Raw genomic sequence first — 25,483 nt, forward strand, 5'->3', positions numbered from 1 at the left:
ATTCTCATGAACAGGTTTGCATGATATCATACAAAAATATATGCACAATGATTCATAGGATAGCCTACAAAATGATAGGGATAGACCGATTAATTATCGTTTTTTGGCAATTTGCAGATTATCTGTATCTGCGTTTTATTTGGCTGATAACCGATAAAGTTAATGAATTAAAAGGTTTGCTACTTTTGGCTCAGCTACAGCTCTGTGTCTGTCCCTCTGCATCGGCTTCACTCACCACTGAGTCTGACTTAATGTCCCGCCCACAACACTATCTGACTCTCTTTTACTGGATATTATGTATGAAAGTTTCTGATTTAATAAATATTTGCTTAAAGGTCCAATGTGTAGGAATTTTTCACATCTAGCGTTGAGATCATATATCGCAATCAACTCTCTCGCACCACGCAGTTCAAAGTACGTATTACAGCTACGGTAGCCTTCACGCTTCAAAAAGCCGGTCTCTTGCTCTTTTCAATATCCTTTTTATTTTTCTGGGCGAAGAAGAAGACTTATGTTCCTGAAATTTGGATTTTGAATACGTGTGGTCCTCCATGTTTCCTTCTTCAAACTTGCCGGGGCCGGGAAGCTACGATACCCATTAGCAGCATTAGCAGCACCTGTGAGTTCATCATGTGACAGCGAAAACACGAAAGGCGGAGCAGTATATCCTGTATGTCCCTTACCGGCTAACGTATTTCAAGATGGCGCATGAATATGGAGCGTCTACACCAGTTCATGCGAATGCAAATGTAAAATTTCAAGCCAAAATGAATACTTGGAATTGATGTTGGTGGTAAACATTGATGAAAAAGGATATGTTTGTGAATGGGCAACACAGATTTTGATAATGAACAACTTTCTTTGAAAATCTTTTATTAGGATAACCCCTTGAGATGTACTATCTCGTTTTCGAGACTAAACATGTTACACACTGGACCTTTAAAGCATTAAGGTTAGGGTTATAAGTTTTGTCTTGGAGTTTGTAACAATCCAAAATCTTAATGTAGACTTACAGATTTTCATTTTTACTGTAAATGCATATCGGTTCCAAATATCGGTTATCGGTTTCATTAACTACGAATAATCACTATAGGTATCGACCTTGAAAAAACAGTATCGGCCGATCCCTTCAACATTATCCTACAACATGATGGCAACCGCCGACCGCCGAAGTTAAGCCCCCCAAATGACTAATAAATACAGTATTAGAAAAAAGATTGTGTTTGGGTAAAGTAGTTCTCCCAGGACACAAACACCCGTTTCAAGGGTGAAAGTATTGCGTTTCCACTGATCTTCTTAACAAACTCCTCTCTCCAGCTTGAAAGCCTTTTTACACATCCAGTAAGGCTATTTCCACGAGAAACCTTCTGTATGGATGCGTGAGTATAGAAACTACTGAAGTGCTGAAGTACTTTGCAGTTCAGGGGAGTTGCAGCATGCTCTCTTCATCTTTGTATGCCTTTATTTTTGTTGTCTTTGTAATTCATCACTGGCTAACCCAGAAAACCTGACTTTTCCACCTGTGGTCACATGATGGGCATCGGCAGAGCATCACACAAGAAATCTGAGCTATGTCCTAATTCAGGCTCTGCCTCCTTTGAAGGATCTGACCCACAAATGTGGGTCCATTAGAGCAGAGATTTTCAACAGGGGGTCCGCAACCCTTGGACTCAGAGTCACTGCAGGGGGGCCTCCAAATTATTGTTTAATACTTTTTTGAACTTTTTATACGTTTTTTTCCCACGAAATTAATATATGTCTGAAAATATACACAAACATGAATCCAACATATTTATAAAAATCAACAACCTCAACAACATTGAACAACACGCATACTGGCCTATAGGTAAGGTAGCCACTTAGGTAGCCATCCACAGATACAGTTAAGCTAATGGATTCACTGTGCATGTGCATGTTTGACATTAAATATATAAATATGTAAATAGTAGCTTAGTATTATAGGGCACCATCCAACAGGTATTTGTAAAGGCTTAAGGCCGCCCTACATGTTACAGTAGGCCCAGTTTAATATGCAACTTCATTTTATACAGTATGTACAGTAGTAAGGGGTCCCAGCTCGTCTCTCTTTTAGGTTAGAGGTCTTTGGCCTAAAAAACATTGAACCCCTGAATCCCCAATGAGACAGCCTATTCACGCAGACTGATTTCAGGTGCTTAAAATCAAGTCAAAACTTTGAAAGTTTGCTGGCAGGAATTTGTTGTCACATGGCCAAAATGTCTCGGAAAGCATCTGAAGAAAAATGTCTGAGTAGAGTTGGTGGATGAGATGAAAACAACAAGGATTGTATACTTGGCAGAGCAGCCTGTTTCCAGACCAATTTGGTCAGTTATTCAAATAAGTCTGGTGTTGGGCTTCTTCTGGGTTAAGAAACTATTTTGATTAAGAATGAGGACATCTCCCTACAGCACTTGCTAGCTACATAGCTCCTGTGCATCCATGAAAAATACCAACATAAAAATGTCGACAAAAATAGTGACAGGCATGGATGAGATCGATGTAGCAGATAACAACTCTTAAATTAAAAAAAAATTCTTCAATTAATCAGCTGAAGTTAACTGCTCGTAGGAGCTAATACCACAGCTTCTGTGTAGACTGAAACTCCAACGGCCTCAGTCCAACTTGGTCTAATCCGTCTCACAAAATCACAAGAGAAACTTTTGTCATCAATCCATTTGTACGATAGCTTAATCATGTTGCAAATACCAAACAGTAACTGCTTCTATTCTCTCTGATGTGTTCTAACTTTAAGGTGGAGCAGCTTCATTATCATTTGGCTCGCTCCACTGCTGCCCTAAGCAAACTCATTTGGTCTTATTAGGGGGACGAGTCTGCCAAGTGTTCTTCAGACTGGGTAAGGAAGACGAGAGCTTAAGACTTTTTCCACATTTTCTCATTTACAAACACTTGGGCTGCTGTTCTTTTTAAAATGACAACTCTTATCTCAGTTTAACACCATTTTCGGTTAAAAGTCGCATTATAATATGACCTATACATTAAAAAAAAAACGTTTCTGCATTAAAATGTTTTTTTCATATTATCAGTTATTCAGATGCATGAAAAAAACTATCCACATTCATTCTGACTAACAGAAAACATGTAATTTGCAATCATCAGAGCTTTTGTATTGGATTTAAGAATCAAACGTATCACACAGGAAGTTTTGGACTTTCTATTTTTAAAGCTAACTCATTATTGGCAAGAGAATAACAAATGTTGGACTTTATTGTAGATATACTGTGAATTGACTGCGAAGAGAAAGAACAAAATGCCACTGGGTTTGGTGAACAAGTTGTGTGACCGCTCTCTCAGACCCTAATACTTAAAATGTATTTTCGATTTTGTTTATGTCTTTTGGTTGTGTTTTTTTTATATAAGCCATTACATGTTTCTGCCACACCCTCAAATGTATTTTGTATTTCTTCAATGTAATTTGTTTTTTATGTTCTGTGAAACAAATTAAATAAACAAACTCTCTCCAGCAGAGTTGCAGTGTACGTGCTGAGAAAAATGTTTGATAGGAAAGTTCAATAGGGAGATCTTTTCTTTCATATTTTTCTTTTAATCCTCTTTTTGCTCCAATCTTTAAAGTCACTTCCTCTAGCAACAGTAACTAAGAAGTGCAGGGCTAAGTTAAGGATCAGTAACAAACAACATATTTTGTAATTTCGTTTGGGGGATTTGTTGGCTTTTTCATAACCCAGCAGCTCCAACACCTGCTGGTTCATTAATGGAATCTAATCTCCAGTCCTTGCCTTCTCAGTTAATACTTTTAAACATTTCCAACTTCTGTCTGCTAATACAACTATCTATGAAAAGTTCCAGCACACACCAGTATACTAGGAGTGGCACTATTTTACTAACAGATGACATTAAAAACACAAAGGAGCTACTGTTAGGACATAGTTTAACACTTTGTTGTTCTGGATTACTGTGTTATTGTTATATTTCAATCACCGTGGGTGTAATGCCTTTGTCTTTTATGTGATTTTCTTTTTGCTGTGGCGAGCCACTCACTGTATCTTGTTCTATAACACAAAAAGCCTCATCTACAATCCCTTCAGTTATCTCGTCTGACAGCCAGGTCACTTTGGCCATTTGGCGTCCTATTGAATTTTTTTCTTCCCTCAGGGCTCAGTCACACCAGCATTACAATAGTGGAGTTCTGGACCAGAAAATCTTAAATTCACTGCAATCAGTCAATTCCCTTTTGGAGCTAGCTAAGTCAGTTTATGTAGTGCTTTTATGTGGAGTTCAACTTTGCAGGCTGTTCTCATTAACCATTAAGGCTGGCTACTCACTGGCTGCGTGGCGTGAGCGTGTCAGCTGCGTGGCGTGTCCGTTTTTATTTCGGCTCCCATGTTAACAGATTAGAGTTTGCGCAATGCCTGTGTGAAATGCATGTCTCAGCTGCGGCTCGAAAACGGCTCGAAAACATGTGCATGCTAGAAACAGGGCCGATGCCTATTTTTCATGCGACATGCAAGGGAGTTGGAAGCGTTTCCATTCAAAATAGAATAGGAAAATATGTTTATATGTCATTTTGACACAAATAAATTTAATAAACGACATTTTAATGTTCGAAAGTCTCTAGGTTCAGACACGTTTCTGGTGTGAAAAGACAGAAAATGCCACGCAGCCGCCACGCAACTGACACGCAACAGAAACGCCACATTCACGCCACGCATCCAGTGAGTAGCCAGCATAATATATATAGCTGCGAAATGTAAAGCACTGTAATTTTTATGTATTACACATATTTATTAATGTCGGCACCACATTGACTGAGGCTATATAAGACCGCGTATAAGATCTGCGTAGGGAGGAGATCGCCGTGGAAGGGTGTGTCCTAAAACACAGGGCTTTCAAGGCAGGGTAGCGGAGTTCATGTCCCGGAAGAAGTTAAGGGGAATAGACAAGACTTTCACCCAGGAAACAGGTGTTCGTTCTTTTCCAATCTTAACTAGTCGTTTTGGTGTCAAACTTAACTGTCGTAGCTGCAGGACAGTCAACTTTTGTCTGCTAAACTCAACTGCAACGGCCTCACGATGCTCTGTACCCGGCTCACAGTCACCTTTTCTCGGCTAAATTTGACTGTAAATACAGCTTAACTTAACTGTCATGTGACCGACCGGCGGTCGCCGTAATATCGTAAGATATCATACGAATGGTTGTGCATACGTTTTCGTACGATATCATACAAACCCGTTCATGAGAATGCGTTGCACTTTGGTGAACTGGCCACACAATCTTTTGCCCCATTGACAAATATCTCACAATGTGTCACTGTGTCGACAGTGCTGACCAACGACAATGTTTCCCATCATCCAGTTTAATATAACCACACTGTTTATGTCGTCATATCCATTTGGAAACTATATATATAAACTTATAGATATTTACAGAGTAGCAGCGGTGCAGTGATGGACAGCTTAGTCAACAGTGATTTAAACATGGGGTGGAAAAAGCAGTCAGCAGACAGTATGTGTGTACAGACCTGTCATCCTGCCAATGAAGCCGGGTCATCACATGATAAACAAACAGGAACACATTTCACATCTATTTAGACTGAAATAAACTGACAGAGGATTAAACGGAATAGAGGCAAATTAATTTACACTTGTCCTATATATATATATACATATATATTAAGTAATGCATTATTTTTTTACATTTGAATAAAAGACAACAACCTGTGATATATAACTGTGGCTACTTTCATGTGTAATGTTTAATTTAGGCCTTCAATCAAGTATAATCTGATCATAAAGGTCTGTCCCTTCACAAAGTATTAAAACCACTAATGTCAGAGGTCAAGAGTTTGATTTATTATAGATTTATTATAACAAGTGAAACCCCTTGAGATGTATCACTTCATTTTCTAAGGGGGTACCAAAACAAACAATCACAAGGAAAAAACAAGGAACCACACATAACACAAAAATGAGACAATCTACTTAATAACAAAAAGCAAGATAAAACCTCAGGATAGATTCTATCTAACTAAAATGGAAGGAGTCTATGTCTGTCTGTCTGTGTCTCTCGTCTGTCTGCCTGCCTGTTCGTCTGTCCTTCAATTTTATCGACAACCGTTCATCCGATCGAATTCACACTTGACAGGTGTATGCTGAGGACCCAAAGAAGTGCAGGGTCGAGTGTGAGCTCTTCAGGATATATAAAGTATATATCTATATATATATTCTGCCTTTAATCGTTAGGACAGCTCAGATATGAAAGGGAAGAGAGAGGGGGAAGACATGCAGAAAACTGTCACAGGTCGGACTCGAACCCTGGACCTTCTGCGTCGAGGCATACACGTGTGCCTGTTCTACCAACTGAGCTAACTGGCCACCAGGACATATTTATTAGTCCGTTAATGTACACACTGGGTAGTCTATTCAGAGGGGACCACTTTTAACTGTTACACCGCCGAATGGCATGCTAGGTACATCTCGGTCTCATTTGCTCACTGCAGTACATTCAAGAACAGATGAAGAAAGAATTGAAGCAAACTCAAACATTTCAAGCACCAGCAATGTAAATTTTGTTCCTGGAAATAGACTTGTCTCAAATAGCTAGCTGTTAGCAAATGATGCGTATACTCTAACATTGCTAAGGGACGCAACTATGTCATGGCGGGTGTATGGTTTGTTTCATTTGTCTGACTGTTTGTGTGTTGTAATGGATGGTTGATCTTGTTTTTTTATGTGATGCACTAATTTTAAACCAAACATGTAATTTTCATGACTATTTGAACTAGTATTGCCTTGTTTTTGGAAATTAGCTTTACCTATATGCATGTGTACAGTGCAATTCTGTGTGGGAGCAAAACAGAGGTTGTGAACTGGATAATTTAATAAAGAAAAAGTGTGCTAATTGGTAAAATGTACAAATACCTGTACTCTTCCTTTGCATACTTATTGCAATAACTGGATGAAAGTGTAATTTCTTTGAAACATTAATTGTTGGAGGGTCTGGTAGAGATGCTGTTTAGCACATTGTGAAGTTTTGAAATTCATCTCAGCCAGTCACAGTCAGCTGTGGTGGTTGCTGCATCCTTGACCAGCTTCAACTCAAGCTATGCTCAATCACCCATGGCAATACCCCAGGGGGCATCCAGATGCGGAACCACCTCAGCTGGTTCCTTCCAACGCAAAAGAGCAGCGGGTCGACTCTGAGTTCCGCACGGATGACGGAGCTTCTCACCCTATCTCTAAGGGAGACGCCAGCCACCCTCCTGAGGAAACCTATTTCGGCCGCTTGTACCCAGGATCTAGTTGTTTGGGTCATAACCCAGCCTTCATGATCATAGGTGAGGGTAGGAATGAAAATTGACCGATAGATCAAAAACTATGCCTTCCGGCTCAGCTCTCTTTTCGTCATGTCAGAGGCCCCAAGGCTCAGTTCTGGGGCCTCTTCTGTTTAACATCTACATGCTTCCACTGGCTCAAATTATGGAAAACAATAAAATAAGTTACCATAGTTATGCGGATGACACACAAATTTATATAACCTTATTGCCAGGGGACTATAGTCCAATACAACAACTGACTAAGTGCATTGAACAAATTAACGACTGGATGTGCCAGAATTTTCTTAAATTAAATGAAGAAAAAACTGAGGTGGTTGTTTTTGGAGCAAAAGAGGAACGATTGAAAGTCAGCACTCAGCTTCAAACGACAATGTTAAAAACAACAGACTAAGCCAGAAATCTTGGTGTAGTGATGGACTCAGACCTGAATTTTAACAGCCACATTAAGACAATTACAAAGTCAGCCTATTACCACCTTAAAAAATATATCAGGGGTTAAAGGACTTATGTCTCAGCAAGATTTGGAAAAAACTTGTCCATGCTTCAGTAGACTTGACTACTGTAACAGAGTCTTTACAGGTCTCCCTAAAAAAATCAATCAGACAGCTGCAGCTGATTCAGAACGCTGCTGCTCGAGTCCTCACTAAGACCAAGAAAGTGGATCACATCACTCCAGTACTGAAGTCTCTACACTGGCTTCCAGTGCCTCAAAGAATTGATTTCAAAATACTTTTGCTGGTTTATAAATCACTAAACGGTTTAGGGCCAAAATACATTTCTGATCTGCTGCTACACTATGACCCACCCAGACCTCTCAGATCGTCTAGGACAGGTCTGCTTGTTGTCCCCAGAGTCAGAACTAAACAGGGGGAAGCAGCGTTCAGTTTTTATGCTCCACATATCTGGAACAAACTCCCAGAAAACTGCATGTCCACAGCAACTCTCATTTCTTTTAAATCAAAGCTAAAGACCTATCTTTTTGATGTTGCCTTTCTTTAAATAACTGTTCATTTGTTACACTGAAGTTGCATTGATGACACTGTATGACATTCTATAACTGCTCTTTAATGTTTCATTTCTTATACTGCACTGTAACTTTTATTTGTGTATTTTATCTCTCAGTTCTTTAATTTCTTATACTGCACTGTCAATTTTATTCTTATGTTTTATCTAGTGGTATTTTTGAACAGATAACGGACATATTTCTGAGAATTTCTCCAACGCGGGTGTGACATAGATTAAAAACAGGATTTAGAGGAGGAAGAGAAACAAATTTCCTCCGGCTATGAGAGCTAAGTGAAAGCCTCGAAAATACAGATAACGGACATATTTCTGAAATATTACCTCTCAAAAAACACAGGTGTGACAATAGATTATCCATACAAAGACCACATCTGTGAACTGGTCAGATTTAGTCTGTGAACTAGGTCAATAAGAAAGACAACATCTGTGAACTTGTCAGATATTTCTGTGAACTTACCAAGAGACAGACTGTGAACTGTCCCGGATTTAGCAAGGTTTACCGAGATTAAACTAAGCTTTGTAGCAACGGCTACATTGTAGTGAAAAGTAGAACTACTGCAGTCTTGTAATGGGTAACGAAAACACCAAGTCACCTGAGCCAAAAAGGACCTGTGGTCAGAGAAATGATGGAGAAATATGGACCGGCTGATGTTGCTGAAATGTGCTATACAAATAAAGCTGCCTTGCCTTGCCTTGCCTTGCCTTGCCACAGTAGTGATAATGCCAATGCAATACTGCCCCTTAAGCTTAGAGTCTTTGGCTAATCTCCCGCTTCATTGCCCCCTCACTTGCCAACAAGACCCTAAGGTACTTGAACTCCTTCACTTCCATCAGGACCACATCATCTGCAAAAAGCAGCGATGAGATCCCCAGCCTACCGAACTGCAACCCCTCCCCACCACGACTACGACTCCATATCCTGTCCATAAATATCCCAAACAGGATTGGTGACAAAGCGTAGCCCTGGCGGAGGCCAGTCTCTACCTGGAACGAGGCCGACTTACTGCCGAGGACCCGGACACACTTCTCGCTTTGGCCATACAGGAATTGGATGGCCCTGAGAAGGGACCCCCCTCACTCCATACTCCCGCAGCACCTCCCCACAGGGACCTGGTCATACGCCATCTCCAGATGTACAAAACACATGCTCCCAGGCCCCCTCCATAATCCAACCGAGGTTCGACTATCGGCCAAACCCTCCTTTCCAGCACCTTGGAGTAGACTTTACCGGGGAGGTTGAGAAGTGTCATACCCCTGTAATTTGCAGACACTCTCTGGTTCCCCTTTTTGAACAAGGGAACCACCACCCTGAGCTGCCACTCCTTGGGCACTGTCCCAGACTTCCACGCAATGTTGAAGAGACATAAGAATTGTTGTGCATAAGTTTTCGTACGATATCATGCAATAACCCGTTCTTCTCATGAGACAGCAGGCCGAAATGTGGCTGCACTAAGGTTCCATACCTTTTTACCTAAACAATACATACGTGTAACATCTACCTTAATCAAATTAATGTAAATCATTATAAACAGCAAGTGCAATATTCTCCAGCTGCTTTTGTGTTCTCACCTGTTTGTAGGAGACATAGATAGGTCTGCTGAAGATGATCCACTCCACTACCTTACTGCAGGGCGGGGTGGTCAGAGAGCCAGTGTAGCGATAGTAACTTCCCAGCGCTGACGGCAGCAGGTCCTTCAGCACAAATGGCTCCAGGACAGTCTCTTTTTCTGAATGAGAGAGGTCAGGACAGATCAATATAACAACATGATCTACACAACACTCTTTATTTCACTGCAAACTACAGAGACCAGGCTTTCTGAAGCAGATCCAAGTGCGACTGTTTCACAGCCTTTAAGTTTATGCTATTGATTTCATTTGCATTGTGCCTGTTTCGTTCAATGTCTCCCAATTGACAGACATAATTGCACTGAACATCTATAATTATACCTCTCTTGGTGTTGGATGGCATACGCAATACAATCAATGCTATATCATCACATCTCCAAGCCCAAATGTTGACACAGTAGAATTTTTCACTGACTAACAATGTGAGCTCTCCAAACAAAAATCATTGCTGAAATGAAGCACACTGTTGTATGTGGAGAGGAAGGAAATAAGGCTGTTCATGAAATGATAAAACAGGGCTTCCAACAAGATTTTGGTTTTTCATTTTTTATATTATACCTTTAGTAAGAACAATCAAGATTCCCCAGAAATGGGCATTTCAAACAAAAGAAATGGAGAAATCTGATAAACGCATTTACAGTATAGCTTCTATTAATTCCCTTTCTGTTGAGTGACACATATCTGTGCAAAGAAATGTGGATTGAAAAGAGTACCAATGAGGACATCCCAAGCCTGTACAGTGGATTCCCGCACTTTCGGAATTACAGCTAATGATCTTTCTATGAAAGCAATATCCCTAAAATTATTTAAGCATTATAGTATTGATGGAGGCTCAGGGGAGAACCATGAGTGTAAGTCTCCCCCTTTAAAAAATCCAGTTTGGTCATGATTAATTAGCTTGCCCACATACTGTATGTCTTAAGTCTAATTCTGTTACTGACATTAGGGATGTATTTTGGTCATGATGAAAGGACCCCTTGTCTAGGGCATAATTAATAGAATCTCATTTTTCAATGAAGCTTTAATTTGAGCTCTGACAAAAAAAAGTTGATGAGTGTAAACAATACAAAAGTAAAACAAGAAAATTTGGGTAACAGGTCCTGATGGAGTTTGGATTGAATTAATGGTGGAAAAATGATTCATTTGGTTTTAACATGGCAGCTAGAAGGGTCTACTTGAACTTTTACTCTGATTGTAATATGTAACTCTTGTACGGTGGATTATGAATTCAGCTATAGCCTTGAGCAGATTATTTGATTAAAATTTCTGAGCCAAGTGAGTTGAGTGATTTTGGTCAGAGATCTGATGCTTTTGATCAGACTTTAATGCCTGAGCACCTCAGGGATGTGTTTTGAGCCCCCTGCTGTACTTCCTGTACACACACACAATTTTGTAGCCATTTTTAACGCCAACACAATCATCAGGTTTGCTGACGACCCAACAACAATGAAAGTGTCAGGATTTTTATATCCACGACGCTCCTCTTCCGGGATTGCTCCGGTGCCGCCGGAAATTCGCCGGCTATCCTTCTTTACGGCCGGATGTCCGTTACCTTCCTCTTTCTTTGTATTGCCGTTCTGAACATCAGTGGATTTATGAGGACTATGGTTAACTGCTCGTCGGATCTCTGCAGGGTAAATCCAGACCGCTAGCTAGACTATCTGTCCAATCTGAGTTTTCTGTTGCACGACTAAAACAATTTTTGAACGTACACGTTCCACCAAAACAAGTTCCTTCTTCTATTTTTCAGTCGTACCAGCGCTTAACACCGCCCAAAACAATTGTGATTGGTTTAAAGAAATGCCAATATCCAGAGCACGTTTTTCTCCCATCCCAGAATGCTGTGTGGACTAGCCAGACCCTCCATCGCAGCGCTGTGGAGGATGGTCTGGCAATGCGAGACTAGTTCATGACTAAAAATGCAAAAGACTAAAAGACTGGGTAGCACTAACAGAAAGGTTAATCTCTGGGAAGCATTACTTAGTTCAGGGCTAAGACTGGCACCAAAGGAAATCTCAGTGAGTTAGCATTACAACATCCGCAGCATGTTTAATGAAAGTCTGACTAGCTATACCAAATTGTTGCATAAGTCAACAAGGAAACCCACTAGTCATTTTATTCCTCACCATCCCTGCTAAGATGCATTGAATAATCCTTTTTGCCCAAAATACATTTGGAAGGTGGCCGGGTTAGCTCAGTTGGTAGAGCAGACACGCATATATAGAGGTTTGTTCTTCAACGCAGGAGCTGCAGGTTCGACTCTGACCTGCGGCCCTTAAATATGGACAAATTAAGTCCAAATATTTGCTCTTGTCTTAGCGTTGTATTTGCCTGGCTCTTCAGCTGTTAATTGTTCCAGTGTTAACCAGCTCATTGCTAACTTTGGTTGTTTGCTGTTTGGTGCTGAGCCAAGGTTTTTAGCTAAATAGCGACCCATTTCATATTGCAAAGTCATTTGATAATACAAAATATTAAATGGTGCGGCTTTAAATGATGATTCTTAATTTAAAACTAAAGTGACTCCTGAAGCGCAAAGTTGGAAAGAAAGCTGTCCATTAGATCCTAAAAAAAAATCTAAACATTACGTGTTAATGCCTTTTGAGGAAACCATTTACATTACCTGGTGCAACATAAAACTTTTCGTAAGATTGTCATATTTAGGATTGGAAATCAGCTATTGGCATTTGGCAGAGTAGAGGTAGTGCAAGTTCAATGATATAAAATTAATAAAAAGTACTCTCATCAATTTCATCAACTCGTCATCATTCATCTGCCTCGGAACTCAAAAAAGCTTTGTAGACGAGGAGAGGAGGAAGAGGAGAGGAGAGGAAGGAGAGAGTGTGACAGGAGGGTGGAGTTGTCATCAGCGTGAAGAAGGAGGAGGAAGTGAATTATGAAGCACAAGGAAAGGTGTGGGAGGAGGAGTTGAAAAAAGAATCTGGCAACAAAGGGAGAGAAATTATAATAAGAGATGAGAAGAAGGGGAGGAGGGGATGGCATTCGATCCACTGTTCCGATGAAAACATATGACGAAGGAGGGTGACAGGAATGGAAATAAAGGGTGAGGAAGTGTGTACGAGTGTCTGGGGCACGGGGTGATGCGTGCAGCGGGGCGGGTCACTTGACAGAATGGCGAGGGGCAGAGGGGTCGTCATCGACGACAGATAGAACCGCTGGCCCCCCCTCCCTACATCTACCTCTTCCTCTGACTCCCCCTCCCTCCATTTTTTCTCCACCCTCCTGCTGACAAGCCTTGTCTCCCGCTGCCTCCCCGACGCCGACTTCAGAGATGTATTTTCAGCTCCGTCGAATCCGCGTGACAGAGCGAGCCAGGGAAGGAGGAAGAGCCGGATCCAAGAGAGGGGGTGTTGATAGCAATGCAGTGGGGGTTGGTTGAGTGTACTTAGGGAATGGAGGATAACATTAGAGGCTTTCGTATCTGAATTAGTACTCTCAAGAACCAAACACTACTTTGACATGTCTCGCTTCAAACACAATATTCAGGAAACGTCTAAACATACAAGACAAACTTTCTCGCTCTTGTATGTGCTCTGTGCCACATTCAAGCATACAGTGCCTAAAAAAGAGAAAAAGGATGAAGATTTAACATGGCGAGGCAGCTCGTGCAGTGACGGCCTGTGGGTCCTTTTTTCTCCTGCCAGCACCAGCGGTTGAGGCAGCAGCGGTGGTGGTGGAGAAGAGCCCAGAAACATTAATTGGAGCAGAGTGAGGCTGCAATCACACGGCAAGTACTTTAAGCTCCGAGCCTCCTGCGATGCGTCACAAAAGCTGTCCACTCATCTAATCGTCCATTAGCTTTCTCAGTCACTTAAGTCTTTATATTTTATCCCACGGCATGGGGATAGCATACATATTTAGTGCACAGTCACATATGGGAGGCACTCAAGGACCTTGTGACGGATAATTGATGCAGATATTGATCTACATTTGGGACATGATTGTACTGTCTTGGTCCAGCTTGTTACAGTCATCTGAAGAACTGTAAAACTGACAAAAACAAGAGTGAAGTTGTACAGCACAGTGGCCCAATCACATGTTTTTTTTGCAGGTGAAGCTTCATTGCATTGTTGTGTTTGGAAGATCATTGCAGTTTGGGTTAACCAATGCCACTTTTGGTTTGACTGCAGCGCAACAAGTCTTCCAATATAACAGTGCTCGAATTATCTTTTTGTCTTTAAGGGGGTCTCTATCTCATAAAACAAAGTTGGCACACCCTGCACATAGCCTAACAAGGCTATACAATTAAATAGCCTATAGGCGTGAGTGGCGCTTTTGCGCAGTATATGCGCACGGTAGGCCTAGGCTATTATCTTGACACACGCATACAACAGATAGTAATTAATTATTAATTTCCACATATTATTGATTGTAATAGTCCATATTTCATTTAAATTTCGCAATACAAAGAAATAGACTAAACGATTTAGTCTGAGTGTCATTCTCAATTTCACAATAAAATAAAACGTAACTCATTTGAACCAGACCACCGTCTCAGATATCCTCAGTGTCAAACACAATAATGCATGTAGTCTTTAACTTATAGCCTACACAGGGAAAATGTACTAACTGGCAGAAATGAATAAAGCCATTGCACAGCCAAACTATGTTCTAGTCTTATAATGTACACGTAGTGATAACAGCACCTGGGTGTTCAGTCGTCTCCTGTGTTGAACAGTGGAAATAAATAGACAAACAATTTTGGAATTTGCACTGAGATGTTGTCAGGAAGCCTATTCACTGAATATATCACCATCAGAGATTGCATTGTATTGCTGCAGTTGTTTCAACAATATCTGGAAACTTTTCCGGAGCTCTGTATTGGTGGTATTTACCTCAAAAGCACATTAAGCTAAAAGCAAGGTGACTTCTTCGGACTTGCGAGTGCTGTCAAATTGAGCCTATGCGGTTTGCTCACATAGCCTAGTGGTGTGGTGGTGAAGTGCAGTCATGCTGCGTTCATGAGCGTAGGGTAGGCTCAGGTCTACGTCCGGTAGTAGCCTATATTTTATATTTTAATTTAATGTCTTTAATGGTAAGAGATCGCACAGGGATGGATAATGAGCGTTATTTAAGATTAAATTACAATGCCACATATGGCAGACACCTTCAGATATGAGAGACCCCCTCAGATTTTTGACTTTGTTGCTTTCATGGGAGCCAGTCCTCACTCTATGGGAGCTCGGCTCCCTCTGGCTCCCACGTAATTCGAGCACTGCAATATAAATGACAAAACAGGTAACCAAATGACCCGTATGAGAGTTTTCTGATCTAGCAGCCCTATCAGCAGGACAACATTGTTTGTCACTGCCTTCCAAAACACACAAGCATTAATTCAAGGTCCAGTTGCTAGCTTTATCTGGAGCTTTCAACCACATGTGACTTTGACACTGAGGACCACATTTTGCAACCAGTCAACGTTTCTGGAAACCATGATCACCAGCTTTCTCTAAACTTACCCAGGTTGAGTGTTAAAGTTATTTTTGAGATAACTCAAGTTCCATACTTAGGTTTCCTAATGGTAACTAAACCACCTGACCAGATTATCTGATTAAGACCACAAGATGTAATTGAAAACTCTGGAACAAGCTAGCAAGTAGACCTTGAGTTGATATTTTTGACAAAGTACTGTTTCCAATACCCCTTTTCCACCAAAATTAGTCTGAAATTACAGGATTTAGAAAAATAGGTGATAGAGTCCTTTCCCATTGCCAGTAGACAAGTATGTTATAGCGATGTGCGTCATTGCATTGCAGGAAAAGGGGCAGTGACTACTGCAGAGTCATTTGTCCAGGGAATGAATGCTGATTGTAACCTTTCCCACAAAAGACAAAAGTCAGATGTTAGTGGGTGTTAGATGTTTTTTTGACCTGTGGGAAATTGGGCTTAAGAGTAAACTTTCACATTCTCTATTTGGTTAAGGTTAGGAACTGGTCATGGTTAAATCAAATAAATGTAGGAGACAGGATGCAGACCACATCATTTTCAGCATTCAAAGAAATGACCAATGTAGTGGTTTTCTGGTGAGGACAGTCTCACAGATGAGTATATGTCAAACTCAACTACTGGTCTCCAAACAGTTGCTTAAGGTAAACTCACATTAGCCACAATTACCCAGCACTCATCCTGGAAATATGACATGAAGTCACCATTTTCATGGTTGTCACACATATCTATGAGAGCCATCCAAAACTGTAAACCGTGTGTGAAAGCAATGCAATGCTTTGAATTCTGGTAGTGAAATACATGGGCGATGAAGTGAAAATGTCATACTTTTTCCTGTTTTATTTTGTCAATTCATTCCCTATGTTACAGTTTCCCTGTTATTTGTTCATGGTTATGTTATACCCTTGTTCTTTCTGTTTTGTTTTCCTAGTTCCATCCTTGTGTGTTTTCATGCTTCAGTTTCGTGTTTTACTTTGTAGTCTCTGTTTCTCCTGTGTCATGTTTTGATTTACTTCCTGCCTTGTATTGTCCCGCCTTTGTGATTGTCTGCTCCGCCCTGATGTGTTCCACCTGTCCCTCAGCCCTCATTTCACCTGTCCCTTGTTACTACCCTTGTTACCTTGTGTATTTAGTTTCCATGCTTTCTTTGTCTGTTGTCTGATCATTGTCATTACATGTGTCTTTTCCTGTGTCTATCCCTTGGTCTTTCATTGTGTAGTTTATTCCTACAGTGGTTTGGTTATTCTTGTTTTCAGTTTTCCTAGTGTATGGGTTTTTGCCAGTCTTTTGACCTGCCTACTTCACACCTTTTGTTTGTAAGCCGTTTTTATTTTAAATCCTGATAGAATATTCACAGGACTGAAGTGTAATGAGACCACACCTTTACGTCCATACTAAGAGATTGACTGGATTAGTTTGAACTTTAATTAGCCGTGCCAATGTACATCTGTGGTAAAAGTGAATTCAAAGGGTCAGCTTTTGTGGGGTTTCAAGAAGGAAAAGACAGATGGAGTTTCAGACAGTGTTAGATCATAATTCAAATAAATGAAGGGAACAACAAAAGAGTAAAACTGTATCTGTTGTGTGGGATCCTTTTCAGGTTTTTCAGTATGATCTTGTAAAACGTACCTCCTGTGAGCAGCATCTGCCCCATTGCAATAGCATCTCATCAATAATGATCAGTGTTTGTTTATTCCCTGAGAAATGTTCTTGAAAATGAAACCCTTTTGAATTCCAAAACATTAAAACAATTTCTTTTCTCAAGAAAAAATCCCAACAACACTCTTTAATATAATTCTTTTACTAAATAAATACTACCCATCATTTCCCGAAACTACGATATGAAAATGTTTATAAAAGTCTGTATTGTGAAACAAGTTGATAATGTGTCATAGCTAATAGAGCTAGCATACAGGCCGGTAGGACACTGGAATGTGCAGTACGTCATCAGTGTATTGTAGTGTAAAAAGTGTATCTGGAGTGGAGTAGGTTTAGAGCCAGAATGGGAAAATTACAATATGCATGTTTTTAATAACGTTGCGTTCTTCCTTTAGAAGCTTCAGGACATGGCAGTTGAAAAATTACCGTACGTGTTTCCAATGCTCCTGTAATACAAAGGAGGGAAATTGAATTGGCAGACAGCTAAAGAAGAGCAGATTGTTTTGTTTTTTTGTGATAAACTTTTTAGTGAATTTGTCACATGAAAATACACAAGGTACCATGGATATGGAGAAACAGCATTTAACAGCAACTATACGTATCGCCATTACATTCTATCTACATTTTATAAGTGACACATATCTGTGCAAAGAAATGTGGATTGAAAAGAGTACCAATGAGGACATCCCAAACCTGTACAGTGGATTACCGCACTTTCGGAATTACAGCTAATGATCTTTCTATGACAGCAATATCCCTAAAATTATTTAAACATTCTTCTATTGATGGAGGCTCAGGGGAGAACCATGAGTATATTATGGTTTCATGCAAGTCTCCCCCTTTAAAAAATCCAGTTTGGTCATGATTAATTAGCTTGCATACATATGTTTTAAGTCTTCTAACTAAAACTTTAGTAAATTCTGTTACTGACATTAGTGACGTAGTTTGGTCATGATGAAAGGACCCCGTGTCTAGGGCATAATTAATAGAATCTAAGAGCAATGGCCCGATAACATCCCATAACTCTAGGAACAGCTCCAGTGGCAGACCATCGAGGCCTGGCAATTTTGCTCTTTGCATCATGTTCAAAGCCTTTTTAAGTTCTTAGAGAGCAAGCAGTACTTCAGTGTATTCTGCGTCCTCATTATTCAATGAAGCTATAACTTGCACTCTGACAAAAAAAAACTTGATGAGCATAAACAATCCAAAAGTAAAAAAGAAAATTTGGTTAACAGTTCCTGATGGAGTTTGGATTGAATTAAGTGGTGGAAAAATTATTCATTTGGTTTTAACATGGCAGCTAGAAGGGTCTACTTGAACTTTCACTCTGATTGTAATATATAACTTTTGTACGGTGGATTATGAATTCAGCTTTAGCCTTGAGCAAATTATTTGATTACAATTTCTGAGCCAATTGAGTTGAGTGATTTTGGTCAGAGATCTGACGCTTTTGATCAGATTTTAATGCCTGAGCACCTCATGGCTGTGTTCTGAGCCCCATGTTGTACTCCCTGTACACACACAACTGTGTAGCCATTTTTAACGCCAACACCATCATCAGGTTTGCTGACAACACAGCTGTGGTGGGCCTCATCACAGACAACAATAAAGGTGTCAGGATAGTTTATATCCACAACGTTCCTCTTCCGGGATTGCTTCGATGCCACCGGAAATTCGCCGGATATCCTTCTTTACGGCCGGATGTCCGTTACCTTCCTCTTTCTTTGTGTTGCTGTTCTGAACATCGGTGGATTTATGAGGACTATGGTTAACTGCTCCTTGGATCTCTGCAGGGTAAATCCAGACAGCTAGCTAGACTATCTGTCCAATATGAGTTTTCTGTTGCACGACTAAAACAACTTTTGAACGTACACATGTTCCACCAAAACAAGTTCCTTACCGAGGCTATGTTGCAGAGGCACCGTTATTGCATAAGCGCCCAAGACAATTGTGATTGGTTTAAAGAAATGCCAATAAACCAGAGCACGTTTTTCTCCCATCCCGGAATGCTGTGTTGCCTAGCCAGACCCTCCGCCGCAGCGCTGTGGAGGAAAGTCTGGCTATGCAAGACTACCATGAAACTGACCCCATACTGTAGAATCTAGATCTCTGTGATCCCAAACTTTCCCTAACCTTAACCAAGTGTTTTAGTTGTTCAGTTTGCACTTACAGTAATGTAACAAAACATTGTGATTGAATATGGTTTACAGAATCATCTCAGATACTTTTTCTGTCTGGTGATAGATTAGAATTGTCTCAGGATTAATGGACCAATACCTTCCTGTGCTGCAAGAATCTAATCTCCTCACCGCTGGGTTCTTCTTCCCAATACAAGTTTCTCTTGACTGACTTATGCCGTTGAAGGAAAGATGAGAATAATGACGGGCTGTTGTTGGTGATCATCATCATAAGGGAAAAAAAGGAACGTGGGCCAATAAATTATAAGCATCTAATTAATATCTACAATATTAGATAATATTTACAATAACCATTCCACATGAATGATCAGTAATCAATTCAGGCCTGCACTCTTATTTACTAAATAAAAATAGTGTGGAAATTATAATTTTTTTCTTTTTCTATTTGACCCTTTTTGGGGGGCATTACACTTTCATGCATGGCTGATAATGATTAATATTCCATATCAGACAGACCCTGTTAGCAGCCTAAAATAAGTGCTGGTGTCAGAATGAATTAGGTGTTTGTTTGCCTCTGGGTTACCATGAGCACACAACCATTAAGCATCTATAATGAAAGAGTGTAAATACAGTAGTGTCATAACTGCTTTTTCCTTGTTTTCTGAACTCCTGAACAGTGCTGCTTTGTGGAGAAAGTCCTAGAGAAGTCATACAGGGACAGTGACACATGTTGCTGAGATATTTCAGTTCTAAATCTGTTCTAAAGTGTTCAAGAACTGTTTAAAGAATAAAAGAACGAGGGACTTATTTATCTGCACTGCAGTTAGATTGCTTCATTTGCACATGAGATGAGGTGGCATTTTATGTCTGGATGAGAACTTTGTATTTTGCAGTGATAAGCGGATTTTTACTGCAAAACACTGAGCTAGTGACATTCTATCCAGTCTTATCAAGAGTTGGAAAATGTTGGGGTATCTACTGTGTGGATTTATTAGGATTTGTAGGAGTTAGTAGGATGTTGTTTGGGTTTAAGTTTTTTGTGAGTTTTGTATTGGTCTTGGACAATAATGTTTGAATTAATTTAAGGGGTTTAAAGTCTTGGATGATACTTATCTTGGCATTAGAGCAATATCCATTGCATTCATTTTGCAAAATTAGTTGTTTCTTTCATGAGATTTTCCAGTTTGACCTTCTTACATAATGAACAAGTAAATGAGAACATTTTAAAGTACAAACACATTTTAATGTACAAACTAGTTATCTCAGTATGTGTGGAGAAGGGTAGTCCAGATATTGAGGCATTTCAAATGTCTACTCTTTATTGATCCCCAGTGGGGAAATTACAATTTACACTCTGTTGTTATTACACACTACACACAGGCCTGAAATACACACACATGCTCAGGTCCTATACATGCACTAATGGAGAGATGTCAGAGTGAGTGGGCTGCGACTGCTGAACAGGCACCCTGAGTGGTTGGGGGGATTCGGTGCCTTGCTCAAGAGCACCTTGGCAGTGCCCAGGAGGTGAACTGGCATCTCTCCAGCTACCAGTCCACACTCCGTACTCCAGTTCCCAACCCAACTCTCTACAGACTGAGCTACTGCCACCCCACTAGCTTAAGCATTTGTGTGCCTGAAATGTTACAGGCTAGGTTACATACCAAGAACAACGCACAGCCTACTCTAATGTGTACAGTGTACAGACTGTAGAGCTGCTAACCTGTCTCCAGGGGCTAATATTGTTTTCGTCACCCCAGGTGCCACCTAAAAACCCTGAGTTAGAGGGACACCAGCCATTTCATACACTTTTTACATACGTGTGTGTGTGTGTGTGTGTGTGTGTGTGTGTGTGTGTGTGTGTGTGTGTGTGTGTGTGTGTGTATTAAGTGTTTGTGTCACTCTCTAAGATCACAGACATCCTCTGTATTTATTACAAATGATTAGAAGTCACGAGGCAATACTAGCCCTGTGGGAATAGGGCTTGAGTAGGAAACTGCATGTCTGTAGTTCTGTAAAGTGTCTGACATACAGTTCAATAAACTGGAGAAGACTGACATGAGCAAGCAAAGTACAACACTGCCTGTGCTCAGATTTCAGGGGATTATGTTCTAAGTAGTGTGTGTTTGGAGTATGTCTAGTAGAGGACAGGGCATAGAGGGACAGAGAGTTAGGCTTCCATTGCTAAGGTGCTGCATATAGCTGTATATTTACACACTTCTCTGTGTCAGCATTGTGTCATTTCCTCTGTTTATCTACTCGGGCGTCTGTGCTCTGGCTGCTCTCATGTCACAGTGCTGAAATGAAGCCATTCCTCCTCACCGGCACACATTACAAGTATATTAATTCACTATCTCACTCACTGCACAAATTCTCCACTGACGTAGCACTCTGTGACCCTGATTGGCAATGCATTTTAAAGGCTGTACAAATCCTATGGTGGTTTCTGTCACGGTTGTGGTTTTCAGTTTTTGTTTTTCCTGTTTTATTTTGTCAATTCATTCCCTCTGTGTTACTGTTTCCCTGTTATTTGTTCATGGTTATGTTTTACCAGTGTTCATTCTCTGTTTTGTTTACCTAGTTCCATGCTTGTGTATATTTCATTCTTTAGTTTCTCATGTCGCTTATTTGATAGCTCCTCGGTCCTCGGCTGAACCGGAAGTTGTTCTGTCCCTCCTCGGTGAAGGCCATCTCAAAGCTCTTATTTCTGCCCCAAGAACCGAGGAGCGAGCATCGAGGAAGGATCATCGAGGAGCCACAAGCGAGGATACATCAGAGGAGCCCTCCCAGAAGCCTTGCAGCCGAAGGAGTTGCTAACTCCGCCCATACAGCTGACAAATTCATGTGACGCTTCAGAGAAAAGGACGTCTCATCCCTCTAAAACACATTTCCTCGGTCCCACTCTGTTCCGCTCATTTCCTCGTGTCTCTCCCTTGCCTGCTCAGTGGGAGGGACTAAGACGCGAGGAAAGGAGGCAAGTGGAGGAGTCGAGGTTTGTGTTTTACCGCCTCTGTGATTGTCTGCCCCGCCCTGATGTGTTCCACCTGTTCAGCAGCCCTCATGTCACCTGTTCCTCGTTACTACCCTCGTTACTTCGTGTATTTAGTATCTGTGCTTCCTTTGTCTGTTGTCACATCGTTGTGTTTGTTACTCCCTACGTCTCGCCGGGCCTTGTGTTTTTTGATTCCCTAGTCTTTAGTTTTCTTAGTGTTTTTGGAACTTCTTTGGCTTGCCTGTACTGCTTTTTGCCTGCCTGCCTGCCTGCCTGCCTCAGGAATCCCTTTGTTGAAAGCCGTCTTATTTAATCAATCTTCAAAATCTTCCACTGCCTCCTAGTCTCTGCACTTTTGGGTCCAAGCCTGCATCCCTAGACGCAACAGTTTCTCCTGATTTGAGGCACTGTGTCAACCCTGATGCACTTCTATAGGAATTTGAAGAAGAGAAATTCAGTGTTTGTCTTTTTCTCTCCGTTTGTAGGCCTACCACTGTACCAGTATGTCTACCATTCCTTTGCTGATGGGGGTTTAATCCCAAAGCGCACTCTTTCACATCAGATGTGATGTGGCTCCACTCCACAGTGCGTGCACGGTAAGCTTCTTTTTCATCCTCTGCTCAATAGGATTTCCAGAAATTTGGGGCAGACACATCTATTTATCTGTCCTCCTTTCTTTCTCATGTTGTATTTTTTGTGGATTTTATTCACAGCCTGTATCTTGATTTTAGTGGATACTTGAGCAGTTTGGGCACAATGTTAAGTTAGTAGGAAGGGTTTAAGAGTTATCATTTATTTACAGTTTTTGATTTTGGACAGCGCACCTTTCCTTCAGACTGTCTGATGCACTGCATCTTGAAATGCCTTACATCCAGCTGTGCTGTGCATTACTGTATGTCAATGTGAGAATAACTTTGAAAGAGGTAAGAAAACTGTCTCCCAAGAATAATTCTCATGTGCCCTCACACTGAACAGAATACTCATCCTCCTCCTTCAGGAACAATATGAACTAACTTTATTTCACTTCAGTATTTCGTTTTTTATATATATCTCAAGTCCTAACAACTACTTTCCAGGTTGCAGTGAAATTTAGTATTGGTATTAATGCATTTGGACATTCTATCAGCTTTCCTCTGCTTAAAAAATTTAGCACAATAATCCGATGGGTGGATTGCCATGAAACAAATGCTATAGATGATCAGGATGGTGATAGCAAGTGATGCTTACGATGCCAATGATATGGATAATGTGAATTCTGCAATCTGCAAAAAACAGGTTGCTTATAAATCACTAAAATAGTAGTGACAGCACCGTTTGGCTTAGTTATTAATGCCGTTAGCACCATTTGTTACTTAGCTAGTTTATGACAAATCGTTTTGGCTGTGCTTTCTAACATGATGTCATTGTGCTAAGCGAGCGCCGTTGGCCTTTACAACAGAGCTGCTTCAATACACTTGTTAGCTAATGTTTCATTACAGAGTTCTCTGTTTTGTGTTTGTCGCTGTGTGCTCGTGGTGGGAAATTAATGTTAACAAAGTTGCGTGCAGGTCACCTTCAAGGCCAGGCTAATGTTAGAAGTCCCTGTAGTGGACATAATGTGTAACAACCACATGCTTATAGTGGCATTGACAATGCATACGCCTGAGTAGTGTAGTACAAATTATTTAACAGGCTGCATTTGAACATTAAATATTCAAATATTAAAAAGTAACAAATGGAATTTGATTGGGAAGAAGATTGAAGATTGACAGCTCTATACTACATATGCTATTCTGACAAATTTTTGTTTTGTCAAAAACAATGACAAATATATTTTGATAATAAGTTCAGGGGACATAGTTAATACATCAGTAATACACTAAGTATGGTGGGTTTTTTTGTGTATATTTCCCATGAAATCAGTAATGCTTTAATATTGGAATTTACAGTATTGACATAGCAAATATATTACGCACATTATATCTTCTGTCAAAGGTGTTGTCTGGAAATTGCCTGAAGGCATAATGTCATGTGTTCTATGTTCTATCTGGTCCAATCATCCCACCCCCCCCGAGTTAATGATGACGAATACACTTTGGCAGCAGTCTATCGTGTTTTTCACTACAGCCAACATTAAAATGAAGTATGAGATGTCATGTCTTTACCATCATCCCGCCTGAAGTCCCTGCAAACCCTGTGTCGACAATGGGCTCCTCTCTTCGACGCCAAAAACCCTTTTATGAGTCCGATATGTAAATCACTCTCTGCCTTTTTACCAGGCTGATTTTCACAGGGATGGTGCCGAGCCGCTCGCTGGCAAACTAGTCAGAGGGCATTTGTTCCATCGAGGTTTCATGTAAAATGCAACAATGCATGGGGTACAAAGACAGAGGAGTCAGATCTGCGGTGTGTGTCCGCCAGACAAGCCCGGCAACAAGAGCACAAGAGCACCGAGCGCTGTGAAAGATTTAACTACCCGCTGCTCCACAGAGTAACACTGGCGGAGACGGAGCAAATTAGCCAACCACCTTCCCTGTGGGAGCGATGGGAGCGCGGCCTTGATTGAACTTGAGTGGTCTTTGTGTTAGATGAATTATGGAGGCAGGGTAGTTTTTCCAAGACAGCTGAGCAGGAGATAAAGTGCAAGTATCATGCGGTGATCAAAAATCAAAGTTTTATTTGTGTATGCTGAAGCTCTAAAATTCACTCTGAAGCCGTTCTGTTGTTGCAAGGCGAGCGGGCCCCTTTGGGGCGGACAAGACAGAACATTGCTTTAGGATAAATCTTTTGATCATGACAGGGATGCACTTCAGGGCTGCATGCGGGAGACAACTGCTTTTTGACTGAGGGCATACAGTGCTAACAAAACATGGATGTAAAATAATTTAATTAATGTGAGGGGAAAAAAAAAAACTCCCAGAAGTCCTAATTTATTGTGTGAATATAAAATATGAGGCACTAAATGATGCAAAAGGCTAAAACTTTTTTTATGAGTAGTACAGTCAAAGCTTAAAATACCCTGCAGTTAAAAGTTTGATAAAATAGTATAGGTAAAACTTTATCATAAGAGTACATACATGTACAAATTCATGCATGACTTAATTCTTGTAGTACTTCATGATCACTTCATGATCTATCAGGATTGTACACTAATTAATAGTATCTCATTAATAATAATGTGTGAATTATTGCGTGAAACAACTAAGGTATCTCCATCATTATGATTTCTGAGTTTTTAATTATGTTCATGTCTTCATCACAGGTAAGTCTGCA

General features: G+C 40.6%; 1 protein-coding gene across 2 annotated transcripts in view; it reads right to left on the minus strand.

Annotated features, from left to right (window-relative positions):
- ptprga (protein tyrosine phosphatase receptor type Ga) overlaps window positions 1-25,483 on the minus strand; it is a 511,734-nt gene that overhangs the window by 99,367 nt on the left and 386,884 nt on the right. For both annotated transcript variants that reach the window (XM_036001852.1, XM_036001851.1), the window contains exon 7: window positions 9,923-10,080. In XM_036001852.1, coding sequence (XP_035857745.1) covers window positions 9,923-10,080 — 158 coding nt within the window. The remainder of the gene's footprint in view (window positions 1-9,922; window positions 10,081-25,483) is intronic.

This window comes from Sander lucioperca, chromosome 6, assembly GCF_008315115.2.
Source record: "Sander lucioperca isolate FBNREF2018 chromosome 6, SLUC_FBN_1.2, whole genome shotgun sequence".
Classification (NCBI taxonomy): Eukaryota; Metazoa; Chordata; class Actinopteri; order Perciformes; family Percidae; genus Sander; species Sander lucioperca.